This window comes from Meles meles, chromosome 18 (genome assembly GCF_922984935.1).
Source record: "Meles meles chromosome 18, mMelMel3.1 paternal haplotype, whole genome shotgun sequence".
Lineage (NCBI taxonomy): Eukaryota > Metazoa > Chordata > Mammalia > Carnivora > Mustelidae > Meles > Meles meles.
In genome coordinates this window covers 43159751-43183425 of record NC_060083.1, presented here as the reverse complement: position 1 = coordinate 43183425, position 23675 = coordinate 43159751, and the positions used below count along the sequence as shown (strand labels likewise).

Sequence of the window (23675 nt, the reverse complement as noted above, 5' to 3'; positions counted from 1 at the left end):
TGATGCCAGGGTAATTGCCTATGCCTGGCTTAATGCAAAATCGAAGTGGAACTGAAGTAGGAAACTCTATCCTTTTGCACATGGACATGTATAGAAGGAGTTCACCTGGGTTGTCAAACACTGAAATGGCCATTTCATTTTTGGATAAAACAGTAAGACCTTCCTCAGTAAAATCTCGTAGAGTCCTAATTTTTAGTTAAGAATATAACATCCTTGGGGCACCTGGGTGGCTCAGTGGGTTAAGCCTCTGCCTTCAGCTCAGGTTATGATCTCAGGGTCTTGGGATCGAGCCCTGCATCAGGCTCTCTGCTCAGCGGGGAGCCTGCTTACCCCCCTCTCTGCCTGCCTCTCTGCCTACGTGATCTCTCTCTGTCAAATAAATAAATAAAATCTTTAAAAAAAAAAGAATATAACGTCCTTGTAGCTTTAACAATGCACTAAACAAGATGCCAGTAATTTTAGCACTTAGTGTTGCATAAAACTTTTAATCTAAAATACAATGCATCACTCATCTGTAAGAACCAGCAAAAAGCCTTGCATTCTAGTGTCTGTGTATAGTCAACCATGAGAACCCTCACGTGAGAACAATGGCCTCAAAATTTACCTGCTCTAAATGCAAGAAGAATTCATGACTCAAGGACTCGGGCTTCTCATAGTATGTATTTGGTATTTACAACTCATGGATTCCTTGCTAGCCCTACAGAGGTGATATTTCCTCCCTATATCTCAGCTACTGATCTCAGTCTGGACCTAAAGCCCAACCTTTCTCTCTCCTGCACAGCCTCCTTCCCAGAAGGCTCTAGCCAGGACAAAACTGTAAAGGAACCCCTTTCTATTACTCTCAGACTTGCTCTTCTAGCATTTGGAACGTCCTGGCTCCCCAGTCCCTAGGGCAGGAAAAGAGGCTGTCTGAGGGTCCTGAGCTAGAGATTAAAGACCTGGTTACTCCTAACTGCAAGGGGACAAGAAAGAGTCATCTTCCCATGTGCCCCAAAGGAGAGGAGAACCAAATATGGGTGAGTACTGAATTGTCTCCCAGAGCAGCCTTGAAACACCTAGATGAAGAAAGGTGGAGGAAACCTCAACAATAAATCTGCTCTGGGGAAACAAAACAAGGAGAGCTTGGAGAATGGCAAGAGATACAGTTTGGCTAGAGTATAAGCAGCGGGTACAGGAGCCAAAGAATATGAGGTAGAGTCAGCTGGGTCAAGACTGTGGAGGGTCTTAATTGCCTGGCAATCAAGAATTTGTGGGTACCTGGACAGCTCAGTTGGTTACGTGTCTGCCTTCGGCTCAGGTCATGATCCCAGGGTCCTAGGATCAAGCCCCACATCAGGCTCAGTGGGGAGTCTGCTTCTCCCTCTCCCTCTGCCGCTCCCCCTGCCACCCAGGTGCCCCTTCTTCCATCTTTCATTACCATTTTTTTTTTGAGACAACATTTGGTGTCTGTCACTTTCGTTTGCTACCACCAGCTCATTTGTTAACTTTTGGCAATCTGGCTAACCTGTGACTATTCTATTCCCTCTCTCTCTCTGCCTGCCTCTCTGTCTACTTGTAATCTCTCTCTCTCTGTCAAATAAATAAATAAAATCTTTTTAAAAAATTTATAATTTGTCCTACTATAAGGCATGAGGTATGATTCTAACACTTCCTGCCCTACCTTTGACCTCAAGTGATACAGAATTGTCCCCAAACTACATATCATAGTCTATCTTTTCACCCACTGATTTTAAATGTCACATTTATCATATACTAAATCCCAATCTGTAAGGAGATCTATTTTTTTTATTTTTTTAAGATTATTTATTTATTTATTTGTTAGAGAGAGAGAGCACAAGTGGGGGGAGAGGCAGACAGAAGGAGAAGCAGGCTCTTCTCCCCACTGAGCAGGGAGCCCAATGCAGGACTCATTCCAGGACTCTGGAATCATGACCAGAACCAAAGGCAGATGTTTAACCAACTAGACACCCAGGTGTCCCAAGGTCTGTTTTAGACTCCTTATTTTATTCTCTTCATTTGTCTGGTTATTCAGGGATGAATACTATAGTATTTTAACTATTGAGGCTTTAAAATAGGAAGGACTAATCTCTTGGTGAGTTTTCTTTTTCAGAATTTTCCCGGCTACTCAAATTTGATTAATTTTTTTCTCTAAAACTTCAGAATTATCTTGTCTGATTGAAACAAAATCAATTTTGAGAGGATCTCAATAAATTTATTGGAATCTAAGTTAAATTAATGTAGAGATCACTGACATTTTTATAGTGATGACTACAGTATTTCAGGCCAAGAACATGATAAATCTTTCCATTTATCCTAGTTTTCTGTCCTCCAGTGCATTTCAATATTTTATTCATGTGACCTACCTTTCTAAATAAGTTTACTCCTGCATATTTTATATTTGTTGATGCTATTGTAAATTATTGTGCTTTTTCCTTAAATTATGTGATATGCAGAATAATGGGCCTCCAAAGATGTCCTTATCCTACAATCTTTGAATATGTTAGGCTACATGACAAAGGGAAGGCCACTAATCAGTTGACATTAAAATAGGAAGATTATCCTAGATGATATGCATGGGCCCAATATCATCACAAGGTCCTTGAGTGTGGAAGAGGGAAGCAGAAGAGTCAGTGTCAGAGTCATGCCATGCGAAAAAGATCTGCCACCTGCTGGCTTTGAAGATGGAAGGGGCCACGAGCTAAGGAGCATGGGCAGCCTCTAGAAGCTGGAAAAGTCAAGGAAATTATTCTCTCCTACAGCCTCCATAAAGGATCAGGAATAAATAACTTTCTTCAGAAAATGCTGAGAAAGTATTCCTGAGAAAGAAAACACATGCCTTTCAACTGATCATGTTTAAACAGCAAATATAAGTCAACACCATGATAAATTTTTAGCTAACATAATTCCACAAGCAAACATTGAGTGCTAGAAATGTCATAAAAGGTCATAAAATTTCCAAGAAATTTCTTGTTAGCAATCAAACCCTACCTGGAAAACTGAAACAGGAATCTAACAATCACCTTTAAAAAGTGTCTTACTTAAAACTAACAATTTAACCCATACTCACAATGTCTGAACAATAAAAATGGGAAAATCAGTGGGGCAGAACAAAATAAAACACTGATTTCTGAGTTCTCCAATAATTATTGGATATTAATAGATTCCCTTTCCTAGAGAAGAAAGGAAAAGAAGGATGAACTCATTCCCGATTCAAGCTTAATGCCAGGTGGAGAGGTCAATAAGGATTTAATGAACTTAATATACTCACACCTACTTAATAATGGATGCTGTTAGAACTGTGACGACAGTTCCTTTTGAAGACTTCATGTGAAGCTCTGGATCCAATGACAAGTAATAGTAGTGATGGGTCATAACTTAGTAACAGCCTCAATGCACATTTTTATGAGACAAGTAACTCTTCTCAGGCAAGTAAAAAGCACACTAATGAGATGTTCCTATGGGATTTGATATAAACATTAGAAAGGAAAACATTCTGTCAGCTGTGACCCCACCTAGAACAAAGGCTATATAAGCACTTGAAAGAGGAAATAGACGAGAAGCTTGGAAATCAAACACAGTCGAGGTTGCTTGAGCTTTCCATCGGGACCACGGACTAAAATAAACCAAAACTGGGTACACACTATGGAAACCAATGGTTGTACAACAACAATGATTTCTTGTTCAACGCCACACCAAAACTGTTCTAGGATTACAAATTTTCGGACCATTTCTTCTAACGCCAGCTGCCAACATGATGGTCTTGAAGCCAAAAGCTGCCAACAAGCTGGCCATGTTCCGAGGGCTGCCAGACCCACTCCTTGCTTTTATTTCACACCCATCTGCTTAATAAGCAACTTCAATGCCTGTCCCCTTCTGGATGACTGTGGCTGGTGTGGTGAAGGCATCAACAGCCATGAGAAAGAGACCATGCAAATCTTGAATGAGCGCCTTGCTAACTACCTTGAGAAGGTGCGGATCTTGGAACAAGAGAATGCTGAACTGGAGTGCAAAATCCAGGAGGAGTGTAACAAAGAGCTCTGTGTTGTATGTCCTGACTACGTGTCCTACTATGCTACCATAGAGGAGCTCCAGAGGAAGGTAAGATTCTCAGGAATGTGTATAATTGGGTTGTGTCATGACACTCTCCAAGTAATAGCCATTTTCTAACCCTTAATATTTTTAGTTCATCTTATGTTGGAAAAAATATTTTGTAGAATAAGAGAATCTCTTGAATGGAATTGTCTTCTGGAGGCAATATTCCGAGTTTTATAGTTGTTCGTCTTCCAGAGATACATTCTGCTGCGTCAGAAGTGTGTCAACATGTGTCAAAATGTGTCAACAACCTATTGCTGTCATTTCTTTAGCAAAAATAAGAAAACAGGGATCTGAGAAAGGGCATTTTGTTTTAATAAGTTCCCAACCGTTTAGGAATTATTACATGTTTTATCCATTTTGCTACCATCACCACTGTTTCCCCCTTTTATGCTCATTTCATTATCTCCAAATTATTTCGGTGGTTTCTTCCAACACCAAGACTATCTCCTAATCAGAGCAATGTGTTGCTGTTACTGCACATGCCAGATTTATTCCATTTTATTTCTTCAACAAGTGTTTACCGAACACCACCACCAACACACCAGACATTACTCCAGGCTCTGGGAAAATATTCGTGTACTAAAACGTCCTTGCCCTCATGGTGGTTACATTCCAGAGGATGCAAATCGAGGGCAGATTTTATATTTTATTTTATTTTTTTAAAGATTTTATTTATTTATTAGACAGAAATTACAAGTATGCAGAGAGGCAGGCAGTGGGGGAGGGGGGGAAGCAGGCTCCCTGCTGAGCAGAGAGCGCGATGCGGGGCTCAATCCCAGGACTCTGAGATCATGACCTGAGCCAAAGGCAGAGGCTTCCCACTGAGCCACCCAGGCACCCCAGATTTTATATTTTAATGGTAAAACATATACAGAAGTTTTTATTGGTGTGGATTTTGTTGATTTCTTAGGAAAATAACAAAAACTCAGACTTTCCTGGGGTGCCTGGGTGACTTAGTCGTTAAGCGCCTGCTTTTGGCTCAGGTCTTGATCCCAGCATGCTGGGATCGAGCCCCGCATCGGGCTCCCCAACTCTGCAGCAAGCCTGCTTCTCCTTCTCCCACTCCCCCTGCTGTGTTCCCTTTCTCTGTGTGTCTCTCTCAAATAAATAAAGTCTTAAAAAAAAACAACCTCAGACTTTCCAAAGTTTCCCAAACTTCCTAAGCATAGCTATGAAAAGCCTAACTACCCCCCCTCCCACCTACTGTTAACTGCAATATACACAAGCCCTTGGTTTTTAAAGAAGGAGATCCTGGTGTTTGTCTCATTTGTGTGTACAATTTCTTAATTCTAGATCTTGTGCACCAAGGCTGAGAATTCCAGGCTGGTCTCACAAATTGACAACACCAAACTGGCTGCTGATGACATGAAAGCCAAGTAAGCCCACCCAGCACTGTCCTTCTCGACAGAATTCACCTGCCTCTGACTCTATACACTCCTGAGAAGATTATCCCCAAATCTGCTAAACCTCCTGCTCCACACCATACTAGCACAGCACGAGCCCAGGGAAAACCTTCACATTCGATAAATGGAAACAGTATTTGCAGATTCTAACATATGAACCCATCTGATCACCTGCACAGTAATGCAGGAAAATAGGTTAATAAATAGTTGCCTTGTTTAAGTCGAGAAAACTGTGGTTTGAGGCGGGGTCCGTCACATCCAAAGCATACAGCGAGGACAAGATACAGCTAAAACGTGCCTTCAAGTTTTCTAACTCCTCATCCACTGCTCTTTCTCCGTCGACTGCATTGCCTCTTGGAGCAGGAGAAGGAGGATAAATTTCCTTATCTCAAAGAACAACAATATGGCCTCATTCCGGCAAACTGATTAAGGAATAATAATTACGTGGTGATGTTTATCAAGTGGTCTCACCTCTAATGAGAATAAAACTGACACAGAAATATACTAAACGAAAGGCCCAAAGGAAAATGCAGAAGAGAGTTCTGCTTGGCTTGATTTACACCATCTGCATTTTAATGCCTTTCTTTTTGTGTCTCTTTTTTAAAGGTATGAAGCTGAGATGTCCATACGCCAGCTGGTGGAGGCAGACGCCAAAGGCCTCCAGCAGATCCTCAACGCACTGACCCTGGCCCAGGCCGACCTGGAGGCGCAAGTCCAGTCTCTGAAGGAGGAGCTCCTCTGCCTCAAAAACAACCATGGAGAGGTTAGAGAAAAACCAAGAGAGTCATTACAAGCTAAGCCTCTAAAAATAGCAGCAATTCCTTTGACCTGAACTTGGCAATAGGTGTCTCCAAAAAGTAGATACCACTCTGCTTTTCAGCCCTGACAATACCTACCGCTACTACCATGGGAATCCATCACCTATAACACAGTACCTGAGGCCTCCATTGCCCTCTCCTGCTTTTCCAGGAGAAGGAAGCAACACTTTTCCTGTCCTCACAGCTTTCCTATCTTTTTGTAGGATCCCTGCACAGACTTCTGCCACTATTGCTATAAGTCTGTATTAGTAAAAGCCCATATTGGCGTCATAGAGGCTATGGTCTCTTATTATAAATTCTACCTCTCTGCTGCTTCACCATTACCCATCGCTGGAAATGATCTAAATTCTTTAAGACTCTGATCTTGCTGATTGATTCCTTTTAATGTTCTACATATTTGAACACAGAGTCATATCTGAACTAGCCTGAAGTCATTTTATAGCATCTCAATAGCCCCTATAAATCATCTATGCCTTTATTGTGAGCTGTATTTCAGATACAATTAAGCTAAATCATTGCTGTTAGACAAACAAGAACACAAGGGTGTCATCTGTTCACCAAGTGACCTCCCATTCTTTTTCTTTCCATAGGAAATCAATTCCTTACAGAGCCAACTTGGGGACAGACTCAACATTGAAGTGACCGCTGCTCCTTCTGTTGATCTAAACCAGGTTCTACAAGAAATGAGATGTCAGTATGAGTCCATCATGGAGACAAACCGCAGAGAAGTGGAACAATGGTTCAACACGCAGGTGGGAGAGGGTAGAAAAATCAAAACCAAAAAGTTGACATTGCATTTCCAGGTGCCCGTTAATCGAAGTCATGTTTTCCTTCATAATAGTCATGGTCTTTGACTGTGTTTCAGATGGAGGGGCTGAACCAGCAGGTGATGACCAGCTCTGAACAGCAGCAGTGCTGCCTGAAGGAGGTCACTGGACTGAGACGCACTGTGAATGCTCTGGAGGTTGAACTGCAGGCCCAGCACCGAATGGTACCCGGCAAGCTGACCAAGCCTAACATGGCAGGGATGGCAATAGCCCTGGACACCCGCATGTTGCAATGTTTCCCAAATTGTGTCCCTCAGAAGTTCCTCTGTTTGCTAAAGGGCCTATGGCCAAAAAAGGGCCTGTGGTCAAATAAACTTGGGAAATGCTGGAGTAATCACAGGTTCAACAGGGTACCTTTCTGCAGGCCTTTAATAAGCTGATATGCTCTATGGCTCTCCCAGAAGGAGATATATGGTATTCAGCTTTCCAAACTTATTTGGCTCTGGACCCCCTTTTTTAAGATCCTCTCTTGGCAATAATGATCTATGGGATACACTTTGGGAAACATTAAGAGGGCATTTTATTACATGCAAAACATTTTTACAAACTATCAAATTTATAAAATAATCTTATAAAGGAGGTAGCATAATTATTGAGCCAATTTTACAGTTGAGGCTCAGGCAGCTAAAGTGATTTTCCCATGCCAAATCCCAGGTGAGTTCCATCTTGCCTATTTTATAGCGATGGAGACACTGAGATCCTGGGGCATTAAGTAACTTGTTAAAGGTCACAAAAGAAATGAGTCTGAGCCGGAATTCAGGTTCCAAAGCAGGAACCACTTCTGCTTCATTGTACTGCCTCTCTGAAGTAAGCACTTATTTATTTATTTGACAGAGAGAGAGATCACAAGTAGGCAGGCAGAGAGAGAGAGGGAAGCAGGCTTCCCACTGAGCAGAGAGCCTGATGCAGGACTCGATCCCAGGACCCTGAGATCATGACCTGAGTCAAAGGCAGAGGCTTAGCCCACTGAGCCAACCAGGCGTCCCGTAAGGAGTTATTTAAATGGCTCTGATATGAAGGGTACTGGGAAGAGCCTGCCCCAAAGCTGGTTTTGTCTCCAGCTAATCATGTAACCACGGGCAACTCACTTTACCCCTTGAACCTCAGTTTTCTCCTCTCTAAAAATTGGGAAAACCATGCAAATGATAGGTTATTCAAACCTAAAATTCCATTGTCCATAGACTTACAGAATGACGGAGCAGGAAAGAACTTTAATCATCAAAGTTTCAACTCTAATGTTTTAGATTTGCTGCTTTAGATGCTGCTAACTTCTTTAAGGTATAAATATTCATAGAATGAGGTGCCATAGTAACAGGTTCTTATAGCCCAGGTGGAATATTTTTTTTGTCTCACAGGTAGGAGAGTGTGGTAGGATATTATCAAGTGATTAAGAAAGAAGTAAATACTTAAAAGAGGGCAAAAATAAGTTAAGAGTATAAAGGGAGGTGAGCTTTAGCAGAGTTGATCATTTTGGCTTTGGATTTATTTGGTTAGGAAGTAATAAGAGGGTTGGAGATTCATTAGTACCTGTCCCAAAGAAACCATTGTTTAAAATGATGCAGTTTACAAGTGACCTAGGCTCCAACGAGTCATCGTTATAAATCCTACTTTCCTCCTCCGTGGTAGAGAGATTCCCAGGAATGCATCCTGGTGGAGACGGAGGCCCGATACACAGCCTTACTGGCCCAGATCCAGTGTCTGATCGATAACGTGGAGGCTCAGCTGGCAGACATCCGGTGTGCCCTGGAGAGACAGAACCAAGAATATGAGATTCTGTTGGATGTCAAGTCCCGGCTGGAGTGTGAGATTGCCACATACCGCAGCCTTCTGGAGAGTTCGGATGTCAAGTAAGTAAAATAAGAACAGCTCCTACAAGAAAATATGCTCACCTACATGTGTTACTGCCACTGGCAACAGGGGGCGTGAGCTTTGATCTTCTTGCCAGTGATGGGAACTTGCGATACATGGTCTCAAGTTGTGCTGTTCGGAGACCTACAATTGTAACCTGGTCCAAACTTGAGGCCTTAGCTGAGCTGAGTCATTCTGAAGAGCCAGTGTGCCAGGTTAATTGCTTATATGTTGAGTTTTTTTAAGTACAAGGGAAAAAATGGTTTTCCCAAATATTCAAATATTCCTAGCCACTTACAGATTTTCCCCCACTGAGATGAACTTTCGTGAGATTGAAGAGGATGACCCTGTTCCGTTTGGCGGAACATTCTGCTCAGACTGAAATGCCCATTCCTGTTCAGCCACTCATCCTTGATGCCAACAGCAGCATGTAGATATGTATTTTAGCATCTTTTTTTTAAAAGTCGAAACTGTAAGGTTTTTCAATAAGAAGCCAACTAACTCATAAGGAACTGACCTAGATAGAGCATAACCTCTTCAGAGGAAGCAGCTCCTTCCAAATGAACGCCCCAGGTACGGACTCTGTTACAATTGTTACAGAGACCTTCTTCCCCAAAATAACCTCTGAATTCTGTTCACAGCATTCTTTTAACTTGCACATTTTAACTGCCACATTATACTAGCATAAGGTTAACCATAGCTAGTCCCTATGAGGAGCTACAAGGCACCAAAGTGCCTTGAATCATCAAAGAAAGATGATGCTTTCTATAAAGAGCTCTGTTAACTGCTTCCAACTCCAATTCTATAAAGTTTCATTTACATACGCCCAAAGGCACTTTGAAACTTCTTGATAAAGACCGAGGACTCTTCCATAGATGGGGCTCAGGCCGCCAGTAGTATTGTGACTCTCTGATAAGAAAAATATCTGACTAACTTCTTGTCCTCAGATAATAAGCCCCTCAGCTTGTCCTGTATCACTACTGGCCCTGTAAATTTAGTCCCCATTATACCCAGCCTGGAGATGAAGAACTAAAGCTCAGGAAGCTTCACTGACTTATCTGAGGTCATCAGCTGGTAAACGACAGAGCTGGGCTGCACCCTGGTCGTTAACTCCTGGCATGGCGTTCTTCCACAAGGCAGTGGCATTGTGCATAATGGCAGCTTACATAATCTAACGCTTCCAAACCGAGGATGCTGCTTTCCCATGGATCAGCTTTCATTCTTCTTCTTTCACTAACGATAGGACAAAATGAATGAATAAGCTTTTGGGAATCCTTGTTTTGAGTGGCCCATGCTGAAAAATTACCAACCGCTCCATCACCATTGTTATCTTCCCTCAGTAACAGGTAAAATTCTGTTTTTTTCTAGGCTTCCCTGTAGCCCATGTGCCACTAAATGTGAACTTTCCAGTAAGGCCAGCGCCATGGAATGCACAGCCTCAGTTGACAACACATCATCCTCAGCTTCCCGCTGGACACAAGGGCCCTGCTGTGCCTACAGATGCCTGCCCCGGATACTGGTTAAAATCTGCACCACCACTCAGGAGATTCAGGATGGCAAAATCATTTCTTCTCACGAGCATGTGCAGCCTTGTTTCATCATCAGAACTGTCAGAGTCTAACATCCCAAGGTGATGAAAATGACCCTCATTCATGAAAGAAAGGCCAATACTTGCTCCTACCAGAAAGGCTTAAAAAGTCCCCAGCCCCTTAAGGTACCTAGTTTCTTACTACCACAGTGGGTCTACATTGCTAGATAGAATACCTTGCATTCTGATCCTTCCCTAAGTTGCCACTATCAACAGGATAACAAATGACATTTCTCAGGAAACACTTCACCCATTTCTCTGAGAGATGGGCACTGATTTATAAGTTCCCAGGAAGGTGCCCTATATTACTTGACTCCACAGGTGATAGGCAGGTTTCTCTCTTGTTTACTCAGATCTTGTTTACGTATATTGCTCACTAGATCCAGTCAGACAAGTTCTAAGATTGGTTTTGGCCATGGTACATGAGGTGAAAAGCTGCGACCTTCCCTCCTAAAATCCTTCCTTGGCTGTAGAAAGAAGCCTATATAGGAATAGCATAAATAGGGGGAAAGATCTTTAATGTTGTGTTTCCTTTAATAATTGTGAGTCTGACTGGCTGTCTGTTAACCATACACACATACTTTATATTCCCCAAGGCATTTTTGAAAATATCCGTGTTCTCCAAAACTCTGTAACCATTGAGTTCTCCAAATATTTTCATCAAGAGTCAGGAAGAGTTGTGGGGAGTGAATCTAGAGCATTTTGAAGGAATACCATGGATCCTTTCATTAAATGTTTGCTATTTCTCTTTCCACTCTATAGGGAATGGGAGTTGTTTCTGACTGTTTAACAAGGAACATGGAGCTGGAACTCTCACGCCATAACCCTGTTCGTCCATCTCCCTGGGACTGATGACCATGAAAACATAGCTTAGCTTCCTCCTTCAATCTATCCATCACAGAGAAATGGACTTGATCCCACAAACTTTGCAGAAAAGTAATCATTGAGTAATTGCTGCTTCAGAGAACAAGAGAGTCTCAAGTGAGAAGATACCATGTATGTACCGGCCATTATCAGAGCTTCTCATAGTAGGGTCACAGAGGGTTTCAGTCAATTCCTACAAAGTACTTGACATTTCCAGAAGTTTTCATAAATAATTACAAATCAAATACAGAATGTGGAGTCAAAAGACCTGAAGTCCTAAACTAGTCTCTTGGAACCCTGGGCAAAACCTTTAGCCTTTATCAAACTTAATTTCCTTATTTGTTAAGAGAACCACGGCTACTTGACAGGTTTGCTGTGCGGATCAAATGAAATTGTTTATGTCATGTACTTGGTACACTGAAGAGCATGATGCAAATGTTATTTTTACATAAGCTTTGCCTTTAACTACAGCCCTGGACTTAACTGTGTTATTATCCCATGTCAAAATTCTTTCTCCGTAAATGTAGTTATCCACTCATGATTTGGGGAGTTTTAATAGTGCTCAGCTTTGAGGGGTGAAAAAAATTACAGAACAAGATCTTCCTGTCATCAAGCCTGCAATTCTACTCAGTAAAGCGTTTCTGAATCTTCAGGTCTATATCAGATATCAGCTGATAGCTAGTGCCCACAGCAAAAACAGAAGCATCATTTAACTCAGAGCTCAGCAGCCACTTCCTCCATACAAGTCGCAACTTATACTGAGCAAGTGGAATGGAAAACTCTCAGAGTGATCTCCTTCCTATCAATAACTTCTTTCCCATCTGAATGCCCAGATTACCCCTGGTAGCACTTCACAGCATACTATCTCAGACTGAAGGATGGAAATGTGGGAAGAGCAGGGGGTTGCCTCAGAAGCCCTAGGAGAAAGTCTCATCCCAGTCTGTGTGTATGACCTTGAGTAAAAGGGACATAACAATGTAGGTCCTGACACACTGGAGGGATTAAATGGAATAATAACACTAAAAGGGTTATGTAAGCTGTATAAGGCCAGGCAGAAGAGAGGTTTGCACCCTAATTGGAACCAGGCATTTGTCATTTCACAAACTTCTTCCTTGGTGTCTGGTTCAGTGACGGTACCCAGTAGACCCCATACGTACTATCAACACTAACTGAGAAACCAGTTGGTGAGAAGCCAGAGTTGCTCAGTCTGCTTTGAGTTTTGATTCCAATAGGATTCAGGGTTTAGGAACCTCGATGGATTCAGGCTAACCTTGGGTTGATATGGCAATGCCATTCTCAATTTATTCCCAAAATAGGATCTCTTGCTCCCACTCTATGCAAGGGTATCCCATCCCATGTGCCAAACTCACACTCATACATACTAGGCTGAATTATAGATATTTGAAACCAAAAAGACTGTGAATCCCAGTCCTGTAAGGCAATTATAATACCAGGTTCCTTTCTCTGGAAGTCTATGAAGTCCTAGTAAGACATAATCTTAAGAAGGATTGACTCCAAGAGCAAGATGGCCTTTTGATTGGTAGAACCTCTCTCAGAGAGGGAAAGAGAATCAAAACCCATTTGGTGGTCTGCAATTATATTTCTCAACAAAGAAGGTTTAAGGATATATTTTTTCTAGATTTTGTCTTTTTTCATGTTGACCTCACCTTAATATATGACAGCCGGTTTAAACACTTCCAAATGCAGGGGTAACCATGCTTCTCTCTTCCCCTTTGTCTCTCAACCATTAACTGCCCCCCCCCAGTCCCTATAGATGGCTCCCAGCCTCTCCATCCTCATCCTCTATGATCAACTCCACCAATTCCTGCTTAGAAGAAGTGGCCTGAAAATTTTTACTCAGGAGTTCAGTCAGTGGTAACCCCTTACATTACTTGCCACCAGGATTTCTCTAGTTGACTCAGAAACCACTTATATCCAAAATCCCAAGGAATCTATAAAATTCAGATTCTTTGGCCATACTCTAGACATCCTGCATCAACATCCCCAGGTGTGGGACCTAGGCATCCAAATTTTTAAGATTCTCACTTGAAGCATGCGTGTTGAATTATAAAAGCCACTGCTTGCTAACTGACAAATGCCTTTTGCCTTAAAGATCTGGATGACCTGCTATCTTAGGGAATTATCTTTTAAGTTTTGACACTAGCTTGATAGATGACCACACTTGCAAACAATTCCTCCTCTACATATCCATTGATCTGTTTATGAAGTAGGGTTAATTAAAAAGCTAATAAGTAACTCATTTAATAACTAATTCATTTAATCTTTACTACCATGAAGGAGCTACCCCTAATATTTCCATTTAATAGATAGAGGAACTAATGGATAGAGTGGTTCAATGACTATCACACAATATTGTGTGAATACTAAGTATTGTGTGACTATCACCCAGTGTCACAAAGTAATAAGACTGAATGTTAAGTAGTTTGATTTCCTTAATAGGGTTAAAATAACACCAGATACATTCTGTAATCAGTCTCCAAGAATAGAAAGAATTCACAATAGCAAGAGATTATTTTTTCAACTCTTCAAAGAACTATTTTCTAGCTTGCTTGTCTCTGCTTCTAGTGAGAAACCATCCAAGGAGTCTATAGTATTAGCAGTAGTCTATAAATAGTCTTAAATAGTCTATAAATAGTCTATATAGTCTTTTTATCTATAAATTCATACACTGAGTTTTATTTTTTAACCTTAAAACTTTTAACTTTTTAAATTTAAACTTTAACTTTTTTTTAAGATTATTTATTTATTTATTTGACGGACAGAGATCACAAGTAGGCAGAGAGGCAGGCAGAGAGAGAGAAGGAAGCAGGCTCCCTGCTGAGCAGAAAGCCCAATGTGGGGCTCGATCCCAGGACCCTGAGATCATGACCTGAGCCGAAGGCAGAGGCTTAACCCACTGAGTCACCCAGGCACCCCTAACTTTAACTTTTTAACTGTTGTAAGAATGCTTAACATGAGATCTAGTCTCTTAACAGATAATTAAATGAACAATAAAGTACTGTTAGCTATAGACACAGTGTTGTCCAGCAGATCTCTAGAACTCATTTTATTTTATTTTAGTTTAGTTTATTTTTACCCTTTGATTAGCACTTTCCCTTTACCCTCCCCCCAAGCAACCTTCTTCTGTGGCAACTATCTTTCTATATTTTGCTTCTATGAGTTGATTATTTCAGATATATCTCATGTACCATATAAGTGGAATCATATCATACCTCATATAAATGGAATTATGCATTGTTTTTCTGTGACTGACTTATTTCACTATTATAATATCTTCAAGCTTCATTTACGCTGTCTCTTACTGCAAGATGTCCTTCTTCTTAAATTCTGAATAATATTCCATTACATGTGTATGTGTGTGCCCACATACACATACATACATACATACATACATATCTCACATTCTTTTTTATCCCTTCATCATCAAACAATCCATTTAGATTGTTTCCACCTCTTGGCTATTGTGAATAATGCCTCAATGAACATGGGAGTGCCTATAACACTCTGAAAATTAGAAAGATTTTTGATGGCATCTAATAGCTTTTTCCATATCAGAGGTGGAGAAACGGGGGCCCAGAGAGAAAGGGGTTTGGTCCATGACTACACAGTCAGTGAGAGAACCCAGTGCTCTTCTACTTCTCATTCCCCGCATCTGGAGTAGACAGTGCTGAAACTTGGGCTGATAGAAAACAACCTTGGACCAGCAGGCAGTGACCTTCCATTCTAGTTCTTAGGAGCATCATTTGACTTCTCTGCTTTAGGCCCAGAGATTTTTCTGATTTAATATCTTCAACTTCTCTTACAATCCCTAATGTTACTCGCCTTATTGTGTCTTGCCTTCTGTGTAAATAGGAAATAACACTAGAGATAACATCCTTCAGTTCCTTCTTTCTCTGATGTCTTTTTAAAAAGGCAATTAGATGCTATTAATAAGATATTTAAGTTCTTTAGAAGCTAATGATTATATGTTCTTCTTATTAATTCCCATAATTTCCATTTATCAAATGATGGAGAAAAGTATCTTACTCGTTGCCTGAGTAAATCTATACTAAGTCTGTCCATTTTGATTTAAAATGCAAGTTCGGATAATAAAAATCATTTTAAAAGCAAGTGCCCTCTCCAAATAAGAAGGGGGGAAAAGAGAGTAAAATTCAGGAGAAACAGAAAGTGTCCCAGAAGAGAAGGGAAGAACACCATCCACGCTAGGAAGAATTTGTAGGCGGAGACAACCAGCACCCAGAACATAATGCCCTGCTTAGTATCCATGCAAGCAAGCCTGGTATGCACTGTTTCAACACTGTAATCAATGCCTTTATAGGAAATGAATCCTTTGGCTGGTTGGATAGCTGGAAATCTCTGGTGTGTTCATGAATGATTCACAAGCTTCATGGGAACAACCCACACACCCAGTTCAAATGTGAACAACCGACCCTATTTGGCAACACTGGAAAGGTTTATGTAGTCAAATGATCATTTCAGGTTGAGCATTATACTTGGAGGGTTGTCTTATGTGATGCTTTTAAGCCACAGGCTACCACGTATATGCACATAGGAAAATATGTAATATGCTGTTTCTATATGATGTTTCTAAGTATTCCAGTTCAGATGTCACCAGTAGCAAAGTTTCTGAACATACATTCTTCTGTTCCCACCCCTCTCCTCTGCTCTCTCCTCCCCGTCTGTCTGGAACAACATCAAAATCGGAGTGGACATATTGGTGGTACCTGAAGAAAAACATCTGAGATTAAAGTTTATCTTACTATTTCCCAGAAAGGAAGCAGGTTTGTGGCTCCCTTCTTGGGGTCTTTCTATAAAGAAAAAAAAAATCAAAAAGGCCTTCTAAGCCAGGGGTAAAACCCTCTGCTTTATAGCTCATTGTGATGGCCCAATGGGCCCAGCAAGTGCTTGAGAGTTACTTGAGAGTATGTACCTACTTGATATCTGTGACTCTTAGAGAAGCAACCCAACTCTACCAGAAGACCTAGAGAGACCACATTTTGGGCTGAATTTCTCCAAATCCATATTGCTGGTTACAGAGAACTGCCTATCCCAAACTTGGATGTAAGGATAGAAAGGTCTTCTCTTTCCTATTTGTTAGCTCATTTGCCACTAACCAATCAGAAAAACGTAACTGCGCCCTCCTCCATCACTGCCACTCTCCGAGAGACCACCTCCCTGCCCCCAGCATAGATTTTGTGGGTGCAGAGAAAAGTCTCACAGTGAAAGGCAAGTAAAAATCATATCCGATTTAAGAGAACACTGTAACTTGAGGGAGAAAAGGGGACTAAGGTGAAAATTCAGAACAAGTCATGCCCACCATGGCATTAGAGAGAGCCAGAAGAGTTGAGGGTCCATATCTGGGCTCTCCACTGTGTTCCACTGGTCTATGTGTCTGTTTTTATGCCAGTACCACGCTGTCTTGGTGATCACAGCTTTGTAGTAAAGCTTGAAATCGGGTAACGTGATGCCGCCAGTTTTGTTTTTGTTTTTCAACATTTCCTTAGCAATTCGGGGTCTCTTCTGATTCCATACAAATTTTAGGATTATTTGCTCCAGCTCTTTGAAAAATACCGGTGGAATTTTGATCGGAATGGCATTAAAAGTATAGATTGCTCTAGGCAGTATAGACATTTTAACAATGTTTATTCTTCCAATCCAAGAGCATGGAACGGTCTTCCATCTTTTTGTGTCTTCTTCAATTTCTTTCATGAGTGTTCTGTAGTTCCTCGAGTACAGGTCCTTTACCTCTTTGGTTAGGTTTATTCCCAGGTATCTTATGGTTCTTGGTGCTATAGTAAATGGAATCGATTCTCTAATTTCCCTTTCTGTATTTTCATTGTTAGTGTATAAGAAAGCCACTGATTTCTGTACATTGACTTTGTATCCTGCCACGTTACTGAATTGCTGTATGAGTTCTAGTAGTTTGGGGGTGGAGTCTTTGGGGTTTTCCATATAAAGAATCATGTCATCTGCGAAGAGAGAGAGTTTGACTTCTTCCTTGCCAATTTGGATACCTTTTATTTCTCTTTGTTGTCTGATTGCTGTTGCTAGAACTTCTAATACTATGTTGAACAAGAGTGGTGAGAGTGGGCATCCTTGTCGTGTTCCTGATCTCAACAGGAAGGCTGCAAGCTTTTTCCCATTGAGGATGATATTTGCTCTGGGTCTTTCACAACCAGAGGGTTTTGAAGGGGCGGGGGGGTGGGAGGTTGAGGAACCAGGTGGTGCATAATAGGGAGGGCACGTACTGCATGGAGCACTGGGTGTGATGCCAAAACAATGAACACTGTTATGTTGTAAATAAACAAATTTAAAAAAATAAATAAATAAAGGTAGGAAGCAGAAAGATAAAAAAAAACAAACTGGAATTCTTGATACTTGGAGCAAGAGAAGGGGAAGACAAATGGACTTAAAGATGTGTTAGCAGACACCTGAAAGTCTGGGAATAATTGGCAATGTCTGGTATCTCACACCTCAGCTATCCATCGGGTAGATCCTGAAATACTAAAATAAAGACTTCTGAAGAGAAAAAAAAAAAAAAGAAAGAAAGAAAGAGCCAGAAGAGGGCGCCTAGGTGGCTAAGTCATTAAGCATCTGCCTTTGGCTCAGGTATAGAACCCCGCAGCAGGCTCCCTGCTCAGTGGGAAGCCCGCTTCTTCCTCTCCCACTCCCCAGCTTGTAGTCCCTCTCTCACTGTGTCTCTCTCTGTCAAATAAAATCTGAAAGAAAGAAAGAAAGAAAGAAAGAAAGAAAGAAAGAAAGAAGAGAAAAGTAAAGAAAAGAGGGAAGGAGAGAGGGAGGGAAGAAAGGGCCAGAAGAAAACATTGGCCACTTCAGGCTAAGAAACACAATCACAGGATGATTTAGAATAGATTCGTGAAGCCAGACCAGGGGTCTGATTCTCAGCCCTGCCACCTACTGTGAGATCTTGGGCAAGTTACTGAACCTCTGTATCTCTACTTCCTCGTCTTTAAAATGGGGCTTCATAGGGTTGAAAGGATCACACTAATGAATGCATGCCAAGCCCTTAGGCATGCCTGGCACCCAGTAACACTGTGAGTATGATTTCACTGTTGCTCTGAGACACTTACATTCCACTGCCAAACAGTCACACTCAAGTTAAGGAAGTATTTCACTAGAGCTGACAAGTGACGCTGTCAAGCCAAGTCATCCCAATAACTTAATGAGAGCACCAGATTAAGCATGGAACCTTTCTTTTCTTTTTTTTAATTTATTTTATTTTTTTATTTATTTTTAAGTAAATGAAATATTATAAATAAAAAAATAAAAAATAAAATATTTTTAAGTAAAAATTATATCTATTTAAGATGTTTTTACGTACATATACATAGGGAAACGATTACCGCATGCAGGCCCAACTCTTCAAAATTTTCTGGAATGTTATGGATCTCAGCTGGAAAGGACCTCCCCATAATATATCAACCTTCATACTCTTTGGCAGCCAACAGGAAGACGACGGCCCAGGAGGAGGAGCGAGAACAGTATGAAGCCAGCCCTATAAATAGGATCACTTTTGTGAAGATTGGACGTGACAGGGCAGCCCAGATAGGACTGGTGGCCCTTCTCCGAGAACAGATTCTGCTGCCCTTGTCTCTCCTGACCCCAGTGTTCCCTGGAGTCAGGTTATGGGCTCAATAGAGAAAGCAGCAGGAAGCGTCCAAAACACCTGTCCCAGTTAACACAGAACAATCAACATGTAATGAAAGCACTGAGATCCACGCAGAAGCCACAGAGCCTCCTGTGGTGAACAAGTAGAAAGTAAGGCTTCTTCCAGTCAACCAAAAGTTGAAAGCTCCTCATCAGACACTGTGCTAAGTGCTTTACCTGGGTGACCTTGCTCAATCCTCACAACAACCTTACACACTACTATTATTCCCACTTCACTAACAAGTGAAAAGGCTTACAGAAGTTAACTAAGTTGCTCAGCACCACACAGTGAGTAATGGCCAAGTTGAACAAATTCGTGCCTTCTGTACTCTAAATGCCCTGGTTCTAATCACTCAGATTTGGCCATATATCTGTAGCCCAATCAAAGACACAAATCGTTAAGGAAATGTATTTGTCATGGAGTTCTGAAGAAGGTGAACCCAAAAAGCAACTCGACAGTGTTCGTACCCAGCCCGGTCCAGGAAGGAGTGACGCTGCATGCAAATCACATGAGCGCACGGAGAGTAAGGGCAGTTCCTCAGGCCGAGTTCCTTAAGACCCCACATCTCTCTTCTGGTTCCGTGTTTACCAACCAGCTTCCATATCACCATCTGTTTTCTCTATAGAGAAAACAACACAGATGGGAATTTCCTGCAGAACAGATCATCTCTCAATGTTAAATTACTAAGTTTGCATTCTGGCTTATTCATCTGGCACCTAATAATTAGGTGAGTGGGCTCCTGAGAACCCCTTTGGTTCTGGTGCACTAATAAAATGGTGCTTTTGAACCCACCAGCCTAAGAAGAGACTCAGACCACAGGGACTACATGAGGGAGTGTCACCCTGTGAAGCCCTTTCTCAGAGAACAGACAGCCCAACTAGACGGCACTTCCAGTTCATCTCATTCCAAATATAGGAGTTAGGTGGTTGAGTTCATGTGAGGTTTACTGTTTGAGGACGGGCACGGAATGGCACAGCTCTATACTAGACATAAAACCGAGAGGTCTTGATTTGGAGAAGCATCAGGAAAGCACAGATCTCATTTCTAACCCTGTCCATAGTCATGGTGAGCCCAAGGTTGAAACAACAGCTGCCAGCCAGCCATGTTTCCAACAGATGACCTGAAGTTTCAACATCAGTCATGAGTGCTGAAGCTGTAGAGGACTTTCTGGTTGTTACCCTGAGATTAACAGGATATGGGGTAACAGGAAAGGCTGTCAAAAATCCCCCCATCCTGGTTGGGGCACCTGGGTGGCTCATTGGGTTAAGCCTCTGCCTTTGGCTCAGGTCATGATCTCAGGGTCCTGGGATCGGGCTCTCTGCTCGGCGGGGAGTCTGCTTCCCTCCCTCTCTCTGCCTGCCTCTGCCTATTTGTGATCTCTCTCTCTGTCAAATAAATAAATAAAATCTTTAAAAAAAATCCCCCTCAAATACCTTTTAATATAGGCTACAAATTATTGGGGCGGGGGTAGCACTAAGAAGTGAAATCAAATGTACTAGGTTTAGATAGTAAAAGTAGAAGATGCTATGATTGGCAAATTCAGGGGAGGTTCTGGGTGGCACAGACAAAATAAGAAGAAGGGGGAAGATAGGTATGCTCTTGTGGCCACACAGCGAGCTAAGACAAGAGGTCATTTGCAGCTCACACAAACAGAACAGAATGCTTGGTGGGAATGGATTGCAGGTATCTCGTCTAGCACCGCAGTTACAGACCCGTCTCTTCATATTAATGATATGAAGACCGTGCAATAAATAGCAATTACTGATAAACAAACCTGTGGTTCGGGTAGCTCTGTCTGAGAGGAAGGTCCACAGAGGAGCTCAGGAGCTATGGTCAGAGGAGGAGATCGCGTGGGACATAGCCTTGGGGTGTAATTGAAAACAAATATTCACATCCACCCTAATGATGGTACGCTAGATGTTCTGGCTCTTCAAGGAAAACCCTAGTTTTTCATAATTTTACACTCTTCAGTAAAAATCATTTGTGAAATGTTTCAGTAAATGTGGTTTAAATGCTTTAATTTCTTGAGATATATACATTAGCTTGCAAATAAAAAATCTACCTGTAATTTGGATAATGTGGAGTTTATTAAATAGTTCTACAACTATCTCTGCTATTCTGCTAACAATTAAAAATCCATATGATACCTACAAAAATGTACATTTTACAAATGACATGGAAACTATTCTATTTACCTTAATTTAATCTTCAGCAAAAATCCATCACAAGAGTTTCTGTTTGTATCTGTCTCTCTCTCACACACACACACACACTTGCTATGTTAATCTGCTATTGCCGCCAAAACAAATTAGCACAAACTGAATGGCTCAAAATAACACAAATGTATTATCTTATTTCAGAAGTCTGACACAGGTCCCACTGAGCTGAAACAAGGTGTTGGCAGAACTGTGCTCCCTCCTGGAGGTCCTGGAGGAGAACCTGTTTCCTTGCCTCTTTTAGCCTCGCACATTCCTTGGCTGGGGCTCCCCTTTCACCTTTGAAGCCAGTAACCTCCTCACTCCCACTCTGCCTTTACCATATTCTTTGTGGACTTTCTTCTACCTCCGTCTTCTACTTTTAAAGACACAGCCCTGAATCATTCAAGATAATCTCCCCATTTTTAGGCCAACTTATTAGCAACCTTAACGCTGTCTGCAACACTAACTCCCCATTGTCACATACCATAATATATTCATATTATGAATATATAGGTTCATAATATACATAATATACATAATATACATAATATTCATAATAATACATAGGTTCATAATAGGTTCTAGATATTAGGAGACAGACATATTGTTGGGGGAGGACATTATTCTGCCTGTCACACTCTCCTACAACTAAACCAAAAGAAAACTGGAGAGAGAGGTCATTTCCTCTCCATAAAGCACTAAGACCCAAACTGCAGCTTGATGCGTATGGTAACAAAGTCATGAGTGTTTAAGTCTCCCAACCAATCAAGTTCCTTGCTGTACTTCAAGCCTCAGGGAATACAAGTGATGTAAAGAGAGTGTATATTTAGGCTCATCCCTTAACTCATAGTTTGAAGATGTAAACATACTCCATAACCTTCTGGGGGTCACCTTTTTATAGCAACAATAACAACAATTAACATTTATTGAGTCCTTCCAATGTGCCAAACAAAGTGTTCAGTGTTCTTCATGTGCATTTCCTACACACCCACTCATCTTTGAGGAGCCTTAGGCAAGAGACACTCTTAACTTACCAAAGTCTCATGGATACTTAGTGTCAAGAGCCAATATCCAAATCCGAGACTGTGCAACTTCAGACCCTGCCCTTTAAACCATCATGCAAAAGTCCATCTTCTTTTTTTAACCCATATATATTTTGCAAGAATTCATTCCCTAATTGACTGTCATGTCAATGTTTATAGCAGCAATGGCTATGGTCGCCAAACTGTGGAAAGAACCAAGATGCCCTTCAACGGACGAATGGATAAGGAAGATGTGGTCCATATACACAATGGAGTATTACGCCTCCATCAGAAACGATGAATACCCAACTTTTGTAGCAACATGGACGGGACTGGAAGAAATTATGCTGAGCGAAATAAGTCAAGCAGAGAGAGTCAAGTATCATATGGTCTCACTTATTTGTGGAGCATAACAAATAACATGGAGGACATGGGGAGATGGAGAGGAGAGGGAGTTGAGGGAAACTGGAAAGGGAGATGAACCATGAGAGACTATGGATTCTGAAAAACAACCAGAGGGTTTTGAAGGGGCGGGGGGTGGGGGTGGGGGGTGGGAGGTTGAGGAACCAGGTGGTGGGTAATAGGGAGGGCACGTACTGCATGGAGCACTGGGTGTGATGCCAAAACAATGAACACTGTTATGCTGTAAATAAACAAATAAACGAATAAAAATAAATAAAATTAAAAAAAAAAGAATACTTTAGCCACCTATATGATTGGTCTACTTCCTGTCTAAAGGCAGACTGATTAGGACATATATCAAACATGCACGGGACTGTGCTAATGATATAAGCCTGTAGAAAAGGTCGACGCGGCACATGCGTACTGAGGACACCATAAGAATCAAAAATAAACTGAATTTTATGACAAGATCTTCTTTTTCATGGCAGAAAAGCATCGCTGTGCTACTCCTCAAATATCTTAGCGTATTTCATAAAATCATTCTTCTGCAAAAAAAAAAAAATAATAATAATGATAATGAGTAAACCACCATTGTCTCTCTTCTAGATAGGGCCAGTAGCCTCCCAGCTGACCCTACACATTTATTCTTACTCTCATGCATCTTCCACAAGGCATGGCACGGCACTCCCCCACTTAAAATCTTTCTGTAAGAAACTCTTACGTTTCAGATCAAAATACTCAGGGTCGGGAAAGCCCGGAACATACCGGTACCTGGGTGCATCCAACTTCATCTCATCACCATTCCCCCTTGCTCTCTCCGCTCCTATCACTTAGAGCAAGTATACGTTAAGGAGTTTTGTTTGTTTTTTTTTTTTAACAGGAAGCATTATTTTGGTGAACCAAACAAATAAATGGTTGGA

The 23675-nt window shown here is 41.4% G+C and overlaps 1 protein-coding gene and 1 long non-coding RNA gene across 2 annotated transcripts in view; one reads left to right on the top strand and one right to left on the bottom strand.

The window, feature by feature from the left end:
* The window catches only part of LOC123929504, a 68897-nt gene that overhangs the window by 5532 nt on the left and 39690 nt on the right, over positions 1-23675 (bottom strand). The window contains exon 2 of the long non-coding RNA XR_006815930.1: positions 8671-8886. This is a non-coding gene — a long non-coding RNA (uncharacterized LOC123929504). The remainder of the gene's footprint in view (positions 1-8670; positions 8887-23675) is intronic.
* KRT39 (keratin 39) lies at positions 3643-10612 on the top strand. Its single transcript, XM_045985261.1, has 7 exons — positions 3643-4098; positions 5389-5471; positions 6105-6261; positions 6907-7068; positions 7182-7307; positions 8770-8990; positions 10360-10612. The coding sequence occupies exons 1-7, from the start codon at positions 3643-3645 to the stop codon at positions 10610-10612; spliced, it is 1458 nt and encodes a 485-aa protein (XP_045841217.1).